Raw genomic sequence first — 13289 nt, 5'->3', positions numbered from 1 at the left:
CGTCACCCTCTCCCCCAACTTGGTGAGAATCTGTCACTGGCGCCTAAATGAATACTTACTAAAACACCTAGACACTAAATTGTCACTAACCACAACTTTAAAAACCTTTTTTAGTGAAAATGAGGGTACGGTGGCACATACCTCCACACTCTGGGAAGCCTATAAAACTGTATTCAGGGGACACTGTATAGCCCTGGGTTCCCGCCTTAAGAGGGATTCTAATCTGCAACGATCACTTGTGACACAGGCCTTAAAGTCTGTAGAGGCAAAATACACAACGAAACCGTCCTTGGGCCTTTTGAGGGAACTAACCACTCTCAGGTCTAAATTGAGGGCACTGGAATTGAGGAAGGTTAGCTGGTGGATGCAGCGTACCCGTCAACAGTATTATTATAAGGGAAACAAGGCAGACACATTGTTGGCCCGTAACCTGCGGGATATGCAGCTCCACTCCTCTCCAGGGGCGGTCAGGGATGAGAGCGGGAAGGTGCGATACGACCCCTCCCACATTGCTTCCTGTTTTGAGTCCTATTACTCGAATTTATACCAAACGGTTCACTGCGCCCAGACTCTTCTGGGTGGATCCCTACGACCAAAAATACTCGTATTTGGAACAGGTGGCCCTTCCTAGGATCGAGTCGGATCACATGGAGCAACTTAATAAGCCCATCACAGAAGAGGAAATCACAAAAACTATTACCCAATTACCATCCTCTAAAGCTCCTGGTCCGGATGGTTTGCCATACCTCTATTACAAAACGTTTCTACCAGAGCTCTCCCCATATCTACTGAATCTCTTTAATGATTTTTTGAAAGGCAAACCGATCCCCCCCTCCATGTTGGCCTCTCATATAACAGTGATACCGAAACCAGGTAAGGACCCACTGGACTGCTCGAGCTATAGACCAATAGCTCTTCTGAATTCTGACCTAAAAATTTTTACAAAAATCTTGGCCTCTAGGCTGTCCCGGTTCCTTCCCGCTCTCATTTCCGGGGATCAAACGGGCTTTATTCCGTATAGACATGCGAGTGACAACACCAGAAGAGTTATTAATGTCATTGATATTATAAATAAACAAAGGACTCCATCTCTGATACTTAGTCTAGACGCCGAAAAGGCCTTTGATCGCATCAGCTGGCCCTTTATGTTAGCCACCCTGAATAAAATGGGCTTTGCAGGGCCCTTTGTTAAGGTGATCAAATCTTTATACACAGCCCCTTCAGCCTCGGTTAAACTGCCCCATGCTTCCTCCGCCGGGTTCTCTATTAAGAATGGGATGAGGAAGGGGTGCCCATTGTCGCCCCTGCTCTTCGCTCTGTGCATAGAGCCCTTGGCAGCCTGCATCTGCTCCAATCCAAGTATACATGGGGTGTCCGTGAAAAAGAGAGCATACAAGCTTTCTCTCTATGCAGATGACATTCTCCTGACCCTGTCTCAGCCGGCTACCTCCCTTCCTAATTTATGGAGAGAACTGCAAGAATATGGTGAAGTCTCGGGATTTAAAATTAATTTTTCTAAAACGGAGGCACTGCCTCTTCATGTCCCCTCGTTAGAGCTGCAGGCCCTACGGGACTCGTTTCCCTTTACCTGGCAGGAGTGCTCCCTCCGTTACCTGGGGACTCAAATCACCTCCACATACTCCCAATTATACTCTCACAATTTCTCCCGTTATTTAGAGAGGTGAACAGCTTTTTGTGCAAATGGAAGGGTCATCCTTTGTCGTTGCTGGGTAGGATCGCCTCAATAAAGATGATGCTCCTACCCAAACTGTTGTATTTATTTGAGACACTGCCGGTTAGGGTGCCCTCTCAGGTATTGAGAAGAGTACAAACAGATTTTATGCGCTTTATTTAGGCTTATAGAAGGCATAGAGTAGCTAAGCACATTGTTTGTACTCCTAGGGAGGGGGGAGGTTTTGGAGCACCGGATATTCACAAATATTATCTGGCGGCCCACTTGCGACATCTTCAGCAATGGACATCCCCTTATCCTCCTAGTGTTGGTGTGGAGTTAGAGGAGCAATGGATAGCCCCTATACACCCCAACGTTATGCAGTGGAGCTCCTCCTTACTTCTTGCGGAGTCTGATTTAACGGCACCCATGTTATTCACGAGGAATATGTGGAGGTTCTGCAGGGACAAATATGGTCTGGCATCCCCAGCCTCGACGTTAACCTCCTATAATTTTTAACCCGCAAATCCCGGATAGCCTGTTTGGATCGATGTCTGGTCCTTGGAAGGACAGAGGTCTATACCAAATCAGACATGTCTTACATCCAACTGAGCGGAGGTTGCTCTCCTTTGCTGAGCTGGGTGATAGAGTGGAACTGCCCCGCACCTCCTTCTACGCTTACCTCCAAATAAGACATTACATTTTGTCACTCCAACCCACAGCCATCTTTCAGGCTCTTACTGCATTCGAAAGATTATGCATGGAAGGCCCCCATGCCAAAGGCACGGTTTCTACTATTTACCGGCTCCTACACACTTCCACACAGGGGACATTCAATAAGTTTGGCTACATGCTTAAATGGGAGGAGGTGCTGGGTCGGACCCTATCCACAGAGGATTGGTTCGACATCTAGGAGGCAGCACACAAAAGTTCTATTTGTACATTATATAAAGAAAATCTATATAAAATTTTGCTCAGGTGGTACCATACACCGACGGTCCTTCACCGATTGTTTCCCGATGTAGACCCCATGTGTTGGAGATGCAGAAATCATAGAGGCACGATTGAACACATATTTTGGTTCTGCCCCCTTATTCAACTATTGGTCACGGGTTAATGACCTAATATCGGCTGTGGTTCAGCAACCTGTGCCACTAGATCCTCTCTCTCATCTCTTGGGTCAACCCTCCCCATCACTGCCGAATGTGCCTCGAAAATTGGCAACCCATATTTTAGTTGCAGCACGAACATTGACCCCCTCCAGATGGAAGGCGACCTCACCCCCTTCCATGGAAAATCTTTATGCGCGGATCCAAGAGATTCGCCTTATGGAGTACCTTACGGCACTCCTTAGAAATACAGTGGCTAAATTTGAAATGGTTTGGGAGGCATGGGATCGCTATTATGCTGACCTGCCCGGCTAATACCTTCAGCTCCTCTCTGATTTACTAATGTCACACTACCCTTCCTTTGTTCTTCTCACTTCCACCTCTTAAGATGTTTATATTATGTGTTATGTTCAGAAAAATGGTTATTGCACCATTGCAATTTAGAAATGATTTGTTATGATGAAAAATGTTGTTTCCCTTTTGTGCACTTCCCTTTTCCTTTCTGTATCCCGTTAAATTCTTTCAATAAAAATACAATTACACAAAAAAAAAGTAACATTTTCTATGTATTGTGACAGATAATGCTTCTAATTTGTTGAGCACAATTGAGAAAATGAATAAAGTAGTTGAAAAAAGTGACAGACAGATATTAAAGGAAGACAGTTCTGCAAGTATTGAAGAAAGTGAAAGCAAAAAGAATAGTGACATTTTGGATAACGTTGAAGGAGAATCTAAGCATAGAATATTCAACATATGGGTTGTGCTATTCATACTCTGCAACTTGCAAATAGGAGATAGATTGAAAGATCGTCATCCAACTACTCTAATTGGCAAATTGAGGCAAGTAACTGTTGCAGCCAGGGCCCCTAAAACAAATGCTATTTCGGAAAGACATGCAGGAAAGGGAGCCATTTTGGATCAAACAACATGCTGGGGAAGCACTTATTTAATGGTAAAGTGTTTACTTGAACTAAAAGACTTTCTTGAAGAACTGGACAATGAAAATATTGTATTAACTGAAAGCTAGTGGACACAAGTAAAAGCACTGGAAAATCTACTTTATAACCCCTTTACTGTCACCAAGAGTTTGCAATCTGAAGATTTAACACCTGGTAAATTCTTCTTGAAATGGAAGAGCTTGATATATTTCCTGAACAAAAGTGGAAGGTTAATAGCTGATGGTATTGTATCTTCAAAGAAGAAAAGAGGGAATCTCATGCCTGATGATCAAATCTTGTTAGCTGCTATTTATGTTGATCCAATGAGCCGAAGTTTGTTGAGCGATGATAAGACTGATAAAAAAGGCCCTCTATGATGTAGCAGTTTACATGAAGGGATTACTACCTGAAACACCACCACTGGATGAAGCTATAAGCACTGGTAACTCAGGATCATCCTCTTCAAATGAAGAATTAGACTTTGATTCTTAATACTTCTTTCCATTTGGAGAACATGATCTCAACAGGATTAGGAAATGTAGCGTATGGTGGTAAAAATAGGAGCTGATGTCCCTTACTTTAAACCATGCTCTTTACCTGACTATTTTTAGGGTTGGGCTATTTTTTAGGCTATTTTTAGGCATTATCCATAATTAGGATGGCATGTTGAACACTCTTTTCACTAAAAACATTCAAAACCTCATCAATAAAATTGAGGAATACTTCTTGATTAAACGCTTATGCTTGTGACTTAAAGTGGAGGGTCCCAGTTTTATTCCTCACACAACAAATTGAATAGTTTCTGGAACACATCCCAGCCACAACATGCACTGCCCTTTGCCCAATATGAGATCTTTCCCTTTCGTTTCTCATTGCAATGTTAAAACCTACTTCATCAAGTAAGTAGATGTTTTTTTCCATCTTCCTTAGCAATGAGATAGCAATTGAGAGTGGGAATCATTGCGCCTTGCAGGATTTAAAGAAGTTCTTTTTAACTACCATTGGAATTTATCAATGCATCTATTGTTGAAATAGATACATTAATCCCAAATTTGGCAAATACTTGATCCTTCATTTCCCTGTGGCTTATTCCGCAATCTTTAAACATTAACTGTTGTAACTCCTCTTTATGAGCTTCATCCAACTTTGAATTTCTCAGACCTCCTTTTGGTAATTTTTCCACTCTACTGGAAGATTTATAGATCTTAATAATTTTGGTTATAATTCTACAATTACAACCCAGAACCATTGCTATCTGGGAGGCATCACTTCTATTCAGATAACTGTCTACTACTCTTTGATGATCTGCATTACTTTATTCTCTGGCCATAAGGGTAAGTGCAATACTAAATGTAAAGCTAATAACTTTGAAGATAAAAAAGATGAATAATATTGTTATCTTAAAACTTAGTATATATTCCTGAAATAAAGATATTTAATTTGAAAATTATATAAAGTAAAAAACATAATAATTGACAAATTATCAATTTATTTTCCTATTTTTTTTATAAGTTTCTTGAGAAAAACGTTAATGGTAAAAATAGTTATGTTTAATTTTATATTAAATTTTTTGATTTATGAATAATTATGGGGTCTACATTTTTTTATGAAGTTTGAGTGCAAAAGTGTGAAGATAATATGAGAAACCCTGTAAATACAGAGGAGTCGGAGTCGGGGGTACCAGAATCTGAGGAGTCGGAGTTGAAGGATTTATCTACCGACTCCACAGCCCTGGATTTGTATACACAGTTTCTACACTGATCGTGCTGCATGTCAGAAATTCACCCATCCCTGCACCATTAACTTTATATCTCTAGGGTAAGTCCCTTAACTCTGGTATCTAGTGAGTTTAAGTTATGTGTAAAATGTCAACCCTTATTTCTTACTGCAATCACTTAGCTAAGTTCAAACTCTTCGGCTTCTTACTAAATATATAGAAGATATTTACTTGATTATCCCCCCTAGCGGTAAACCTGAGTGTGACTCAGGATGGATTTTAGTTGCAAAAAGCGGTAATCCCAAGTCACACTCGTGGTAAGAAAAAAAGCTCCTCTTACCTGCGCCCTGCGATCCAGTGGCGTTCCAAGCGATCCCGGGCTGATGCGGTGGTGGCAGTACGTTAAGGGCCAGGCGGGAAATTTAAAAGCAGATTACAGTGTGTTCCGCTTTTAAATGCGACCCAGGGTCCCGGCCAAGCTGCTACTCGCATCACCAGGAAGATGCAAAGCAGAATTGGTGGATCTAGGGGGTGAGGCAGGGCGGGACATCGCCACTCATATTACCCTGAAGATGTGATGCAGTAGCCCTGCATTCTGCATCACATCTTCCGCTTGATGCACGTGGCAAAGATTCATTCAAGGGGTGTGGCCAAGTGGGAAATTTAAAAGCAGATTACAATGTAATCTGCTTTTAAATAGTCTTTACAGTAAAATATACTACAAAACACATAAATAAAAGTAAAAGTACCCATTTTAGTGCATCAAACATCATTGCCCAGTGCCCTAATTTACATTTTTCCCACTATTAGCCGTGACCTAGATCTGACCCAGGCATCTCGCCAGTGCAAGCGCTGTTTTTGAAGAACTTCAACAACGGCGATTTTGAGTCCCTTGTGAAATCAAGCGATAGTGATTCACCAGGAAATTTGTCATCAGACAGCGAAAGTTAACCGAGCAACGATTCTGAACCTGAGGCGGACCAGGCAGCGCCGCCAAGATTTCCATTTACCGGCGCACCTGAAATGAAAATTGAGGCTAAATAGGATGACCTCCTGGCATACCTGAAGTTATTTTTGACCGATGAAGTTATTGAAAAAATATTTGCGGAGACAAACAGGTAAGCTGCTCTGTGTTTGGCCACATATTACCTGCAACCTTCACCACACTATAAAAGAACATATAAAATACCTTTTTTTTTGTTTTATGCAAACAGGTACACTGCTCTGTGTTTGCTAACATATTACTTGCAACCTTCACCACGCTATAAAAAGAACATATCCTAAAATACCTTTATTTTGTTTTATGCAGGTATGCTGGACAACAATTAGGTGCTCAACACCTGTGGTTTTCAAGAGACAGAAAGTGGGAACCTGTGACCAAGGATAACATTTGGCTGTTTTGGGGCTCGATGATAGTTCAGGGAGTTGTTGAGCAAACCTGTGCAGTAGAGGTACTGGTCCAAAAATAAAATGCTTGTTACTCCATTCTTCGGCACAGTCATGCCAGAATACTGATTTTCCCTTATCATGAAGTATCTGCACTTCACAAACAATGAAGAATTTGACGAGACTACCCATCCTGCACCAAAACTCAAAAAATTTGGGAAGTTTTTAAAATGATTCTAAAAAATTTCCCATGTGCCAGACAGAGACATCAGTATTGACGAAAGTCTAATGGCTTACATGGGGAGGCTCAGCTGGGTGCAGTACATTGCGTCAAAGAGGGCACGATGTGCAAATCCTCATCTGGCTACATTCGGAATACAGTACTTAACCCTGGAAAAGGAACACAATTCAACCCCAGATACGGCAATTATGGATTGGCAACATCTTTGCAACATCTCTCATAGAGCCATTGCTAGATCAGGGCTATTGTATCACAATTGTGTCCTTCTGCAACACAGAACAGATGTGTATGGAACCGATAAGGTCTAACTGTCGCAACCTGCCATCACATTTTGCAAAAGGGAAGCTGAAGACAAGAAAAATTGTTGCCTGGCAGAAAGGCAAGATGATGGCCCTAAGATGGCGTGACACAAAAAATGTGTGCCTGATGAGTACTGTCCATAATGCCTCCACTGTTCTGGTACACACAAAACATGGGAAAGAAGTGATTGACTACAACAACACCATGGGAGGTGTCGACAGAGCTGACCAAACCATGACTTTCCACCCAGCGATAAGGAAACAGCAAAGGAAGTATTACAAAAAACATCTTCAGGCATCTTGTTGAGCAGTGCCTATGGAATGCCTACATTCTATACAGAAAAAATTGTCCGAGGCCTGTGAGTCATTCAGACTACATTCTCAGAATGCCTGACTGGTCGTCACTTCACTGAATTCAACCCACCAAGCCAGAAAAATGCAGCACCTACAAGGATGTGCGTGGTTTGCTGCTCAAAGACCGATGACCGAGGAAGGAAGGTCAGAAAGGAAACCAGGTTCTACTGTCCTGGCTGTAATGTTGGACTTTGTGCAGCACCCTGCTTCAAAATCAATCATTCCCAGGATGTCTACTAGAAATGTAATTATTTTTTTTTTCAAAATCTACTTTTATTTATTAATATTATTGCACCCTTGTTTGGATAAACTTCAGTGAACATTTTTTGATAAATTACATTGTTGTGGTCTATTATTTCATTTATAATTATTTATTATGGTATAATTTATGGTTATAATATTATAAAGAAAAATAATTATCATACCTGGTATCATACCCTAAGAATTACAGGTCCACAATATAAACAACAAAACATAAAAAATAAAAATATATTCCAAAAAAATTGTATCACTTTTTGCATAAAAAAAATGACAGAATTAGAACACTAGGGGGGTTAAACTACTTTCTATTACTGATGGTAATTCCAGTTTTTCATGCCATATGTTAACGGGTATAAATAATAAATATGCTATCTCTATAAATAGAACTTATTGATAATAATATTTTTTAATAGTACTAACAGGGATACAATAATAGATTCAATTGCTTGATGTCATTTTGTTTTGAATTCCAGACTGGCATCTGGGTGACTTTCACCCCAACCGACCCAATCACAATTACTTTACCTGTATGGTTTCTTAACCGTAACGCAATTTCTCATTGAACTGCGTCATGACCACATGAACCAGCCGTAAGTGCTCAGTAAGTTCTTGTCCTGTTTTTCCTAAATTCCTCACTATTAACCACAGTATCCTAAAGAAGTAAACACTATTCTGACATACTAGAAATCAAACAATGACAATACATACCTTCTTTAACCTCTTGAGAGGTTCATTTCTGTCTGGATTTATATGTCTAAAAGCGGTACGTTGTTTTGCATGAAAATGTATTTTACAGTATAATAGCATGAGTATAAAAAAAAGTTGGAAACACAAAACCATGTCAAAATAATAAATTAATTTTTTTTTTATTTAAAAAAATAAAAATATACTCATACTATTATATTATACTGTAAAATAAATGTTAATGCAAGACAATGATGCATTTACAATATATAAATCCACTTGTAATACAAATGGATTTTTTATTCCCCACCCCAACTGCAACGTACGCACACACCAACGTTACCGGGAACTCCACGGTCACTCATCTGGTTCAGAAGACGCCAGAGGAAGAAGAAAGAAGACAGGAAGGAAGAGAGAAGATGCGAAAGACGACGTGGGACGCCGGTGGATCAGGTAAGACTTGATTTACTATTTTTCCAATAGGTTTACCCACCCTGAGTGTGACTCAAGGTTACCGCTTTTAGCAACTATTTTCTACCCCGAGTCACACTCTGGGTTACCGCCCAGGAGGTTAATTACAAGGTATTATCGATTACTCATAATAGTAGCATTTATAATACCAATGATCACTAATATATTGCCTTACTGTACATCCCTCTATAATACTAGTTTTATGAAAAGTGTACCTTCATTCGTCATTATATTGTGATAATTTGTATGGATAAGGTTTATGTAAATATATATCAATGTTTTGTTATACTACATGTTGCCTAACAGGGAAGTCTTAAAACAAAACTCCCATCTAAAATAAGGATAACAAGCCCATTACAAGATAAAATTGCAAAACCATTTTTTTCTGGATTGAAGGTAAATATTACAGCGAACCGTTTTTTCTGCTACTACATGTCCCGATGGCCAGCATTGAAATCAGATTATGTGCTGTGGGGAAGCATGCTCATAGAAGAAAAAGTACCAGAGAAATGAGCTGATCACTGTGCTAAATTACCTTTTACTTTTAGTCACAAACTGGGGTTCTGCGTGAGCACTGCTGGCCATTGGGACATGTAGTAGCAGAAAAGATGGTTCCAGGGATTGTGTATTAGAAAAATTAAGTTGTTTACATCCGCCAACTAGATTTAAACATGCTTTTAAAGTGAATAATGTGATTGGTAAAACAGGTAGCAGAGAGAAATTTACAAAGCACATGCTTCAGTAAGCACACTCAAAGTAACCATTTAAGGAGTTCTACTCAAATGCACTGTTTTTAGTATATTTCTGTGTAGTTGGATGGCGTTAGTAACTCACCGAAATGTTTTTTTTTTTTTTTGAAAATGTAAAACGTGTGGGTAATAGATAACTAGTAGCAAAGAATAAAAGGGAACTGTTAGCAGTCAGTTCTTGTTGCCTGGTCCCAGACCAGTACCCTCTATGGTGCTAGGCTTTGGTCGCGGCGCCGAGGGAGTAAGACACCTCACACAGGTGATGGTTTCAAACTCTCTAGTTTTTTGGCACAAAGGCAAGTTTATCTACATAAATCAGAGCATGTGGACTGCGTGATACAATGTATTTGACCAATCAGACAAATGTAAACATGTCCCTTGTAGTCAATCCAGACATGAGATACAAAATGTGTAAGAAAAGAATGAATGTTATTATTAACAATTAAAAACAACTTAAAAATACTCATCTTGTAGTCGGCAGAATATATGTAAAAATGTTCCAGTAAAAGAACAGGAACAAAGGCCTGCGGTATGTCTGTGATGGCTTCCTCAAAGTAAAAACAGGAATTACAATATAGGAATACAATATATCAAAAATATATCTGAAAAACTAACACTTCCAGTGCTTTCATTCCCTCCTTTTGTCCTGAAAGGACAACTACTGAGGAGTTGGTATGGTAACAGGAACAGGATCAGGGACAGAATTAAGGGCAATGTCATCATATACATCTTCTGTGGCCTGTTCAACAGTTGCATTCATAACTCACGGAGGCTGATTGATTTTGATTTGCATAGTGACAGCAACATAGGAGTATATTGCACACAGCAGCATGCAAAGATACATATGCCAATGATAATAAAGATCAAAGCTATGAGTTGCTTAATCATAAAGACATTTTCCCAGAAGTCCTCTGGTTTGTTCATATGCAACTTTGCAAACCTAAGCTGTTCTGGTATATCAATTCTAACTGTACTGTGATGAATGCTAACAACATACTAACATTTACCATGGCGAGGCCTGCTCATTATCAGTAAATTAGGTGATTTTGGTTAGCAGAAGCTATTTCGCTGGCTGCTATTTGCCTTGCTAAGTTGTACATTTTGACATAGTATTTGACTTGCTAAGAACAGATGATTATTATGTCTTCATATGCAAAACCTTGTAATTGAAAGAGTGTACTTTTTCACACGGCTGCAAGTTTTTGCGAGCAATCCACTTAATAGTCTCAATTAGAATTATATGACAATGTTCAGACAGAATTATAAAACCAGTAAATACTTGTGACAGATTTATATTTCTGTTCTTTCTTCACTTACCATGTCTGAGTCTGACACTTGGCTATGAGATAGGTCCAGAAGTCACTTAATTATAGTTACAGCTCTGTTAACTCCCTGACCTAATAACAGACATCTAGGAACATGGTCCAAGGTCCTTTAGTACCCATGGCAAAAAGGCCAAATTGTATGCCACCTCCCCCCTTGACCTGCAAACTGCCTCGGCAGCATAGGTTGCAGGCAGTTCCCTTTTTCTGTGTCCGCTTCTTCTGTCTAACCCTTGGCCTGGCCCAGGCTAGAGATAATGATTTCCTTTCCTCAAACTCAAAGATGATGATGCATGCTGAGAAACACAATGAAAAATAGGTTTTATTTATGTAACCTCAACTAGTTCTTTTTTAATAAATACAGTACTCCACAGCTGAAAGAAAAGTAGCATGGCAATCTTCATTCCTTCAATAAAATATTTGTTTATTGTGATCAATGATAATAAATGTACTTGTGTTTGTTATTATATTGTTTTCTAGAGCTTATGTTGGTTCACACCAACTGGAACAAATGGTGGACAGTCACAGCTAACACCTGCTGGACCTGTTGAATATGGCACTACAATATCTGCACATGTAGCTAAATCCAGAAACACTTTGTTAATAGAGGATATTATTGGGGTAACACTTTTTTTTTTGAATGTTAACATTCCCTGTCTCTGTGTATGTGTGTTAAATATGAGATTGGAGAGAAGTCAAAAATCATCATTATTTTTCGGGCACCATCCCAACGTCTCTCTTCTTTCCAGTGCGATAATCTTTTTTTTTTACTGTGATATGTTTTGTATGTGATTGTAAAGACAGAAGGGTAGGGGTCCTCCCCAAAAAATGTTTTAAAAAAATTACATTTTCTGGGGAGGGAGGCATAGTACAAAACTTCACTGTACACATTTTAATTGGATAGCCACATTTAAGCAAGGAATATTGATTCTTATGACAGACCCATCTGCAGTCCAGTCTATGGTGGACATACTTGTAAAGGAGGGTTTAAGCTACACATAAACTGACACATCTTCCCTGAAGCAACATGTGTGTTTACAGCTACCTGCCATGTGTTTGCAGCGAACACTGCATATATTACTATTGCAACTATATGCAAATATATGCAATTTGATCTATGGTTTTAGGTGGTGCATACCTGTTTTATCCTTTTTTTAATCAAGCTGTAGGTTGATTTCAAACCATTTTGAACTCTTTCTGAGCCATGCTGCTTCAAAAATTATGAGCTTTTAGGGGTACCCCGAAATTGCCTGATTCTTGCTTAATCAGGATCTGTGCAAAATTAGGCTGTATAGTGCTGGCCTACATTTTACCTGAATTTTATGTTTTCCATGTGTTCTCTTGGCATTTAATCCAGAACTTACTAATTTATAATATAAAATTATACTAAGTTACTTGCCTAATTTTAATTCTTCTGGTATTGTTTATTATCTGTGCATTTTTACATTGTATTCCAGGACGAACGATTCCCAAAAGGTACTGGGCTGGACTCAGGAACTTGTATCCAGTCCGTTCTGTGCTTACCAATTGTTACAGCCATTGGGGATCTTATTGGAATTCTAGAACTACATAGATACTGTGGAAAAGAAGCCTTTCGTCTCTGTCACCAACAAGTAAGCTGCAAATTTGTTCTAAAAATTAGCTGGTAGTGATTATCTTTCTATATACAGCCTGCTCTCTGAGAATGTGAATTGTGATCTGAGAACTTTACTATGACTTTTTATAATTTTCTTTGACAATTTAAAGCACATGAGCGTATGCAGTACCTCAACTATAATGTACATTTTTCTTAAAGAATTTATCTTGTATATGTATGGGCAAACATTGACAGTACTACAAGTAAATTGTAAAGTAATAAAAAAAACTTTATGGATTTTTACTTTTAGAAAGATGGTTTAGTGTGAAGTTTGCTGGCATTCATTTATGCACAGCTTTTTTTAAGGTCCAGTCACAGCAATTCAGGGTTGAGGACTGGACTTGGACTGGGCCATTGCAACATCTTGTTTACTTTCTTTTTTTAGCCATTTTGTTGTAGATTTGCTGGTATGCTCGAAAACTGGTTGCTAAAATTCACAGATTTTGACAC

General features: G+C 39.3%; 1 protein-coding gene across 4 annotated transcripts in view; it reads left to right on the top strand.

Annotated features, from left to right (window-relative positions):
• Positions 1–13289, top strand: part of PDE10A (phosphodiesterase 10A) — a 147396-nt gene that overhangs the window by 86150 nt on the left and 47957 nt on the right. For all 4 annotated transcript variants that reach the window (XR_011920398.1, XR_011920399.1, XM_072409074.1 and 1 more), the window contains exons 6-7: positions 11684–11824; positions 12661–12816. Coding sequence is in view for 2 of the 4 variants with exons in the window: in XM_072409074.1 (XP_072265175.1) it covers positions 11684–11824; positions 12661–12816 (297 nt within the window). In the remaining 2 variants the exon portion in view is untranslated. The remainder of the gene's footprint in view (positions 1–11683; positions 11825–12660; positions 12817–13289) is intronic.

This window comes from Pyxicephalus adspersus, chromosome 4 (assembly GCF_032062135.1).
Source record: "Pyxicephalus adspersus chromosome 4, UCB_Pads_2.0, whole genome shotgun sequence".
In the NCBI taxonomy this organism is placed as follows: domain Eukaryota; kingdom Metazoa; phylum Chordata; class Amphibia; order Anura; family Pyxicephalidae; genus Pyxicephalus; species Pyxicephalus adspersus.
This window is presented reverse-complemented; position numbering and strand designations above follow the sequence as displayed.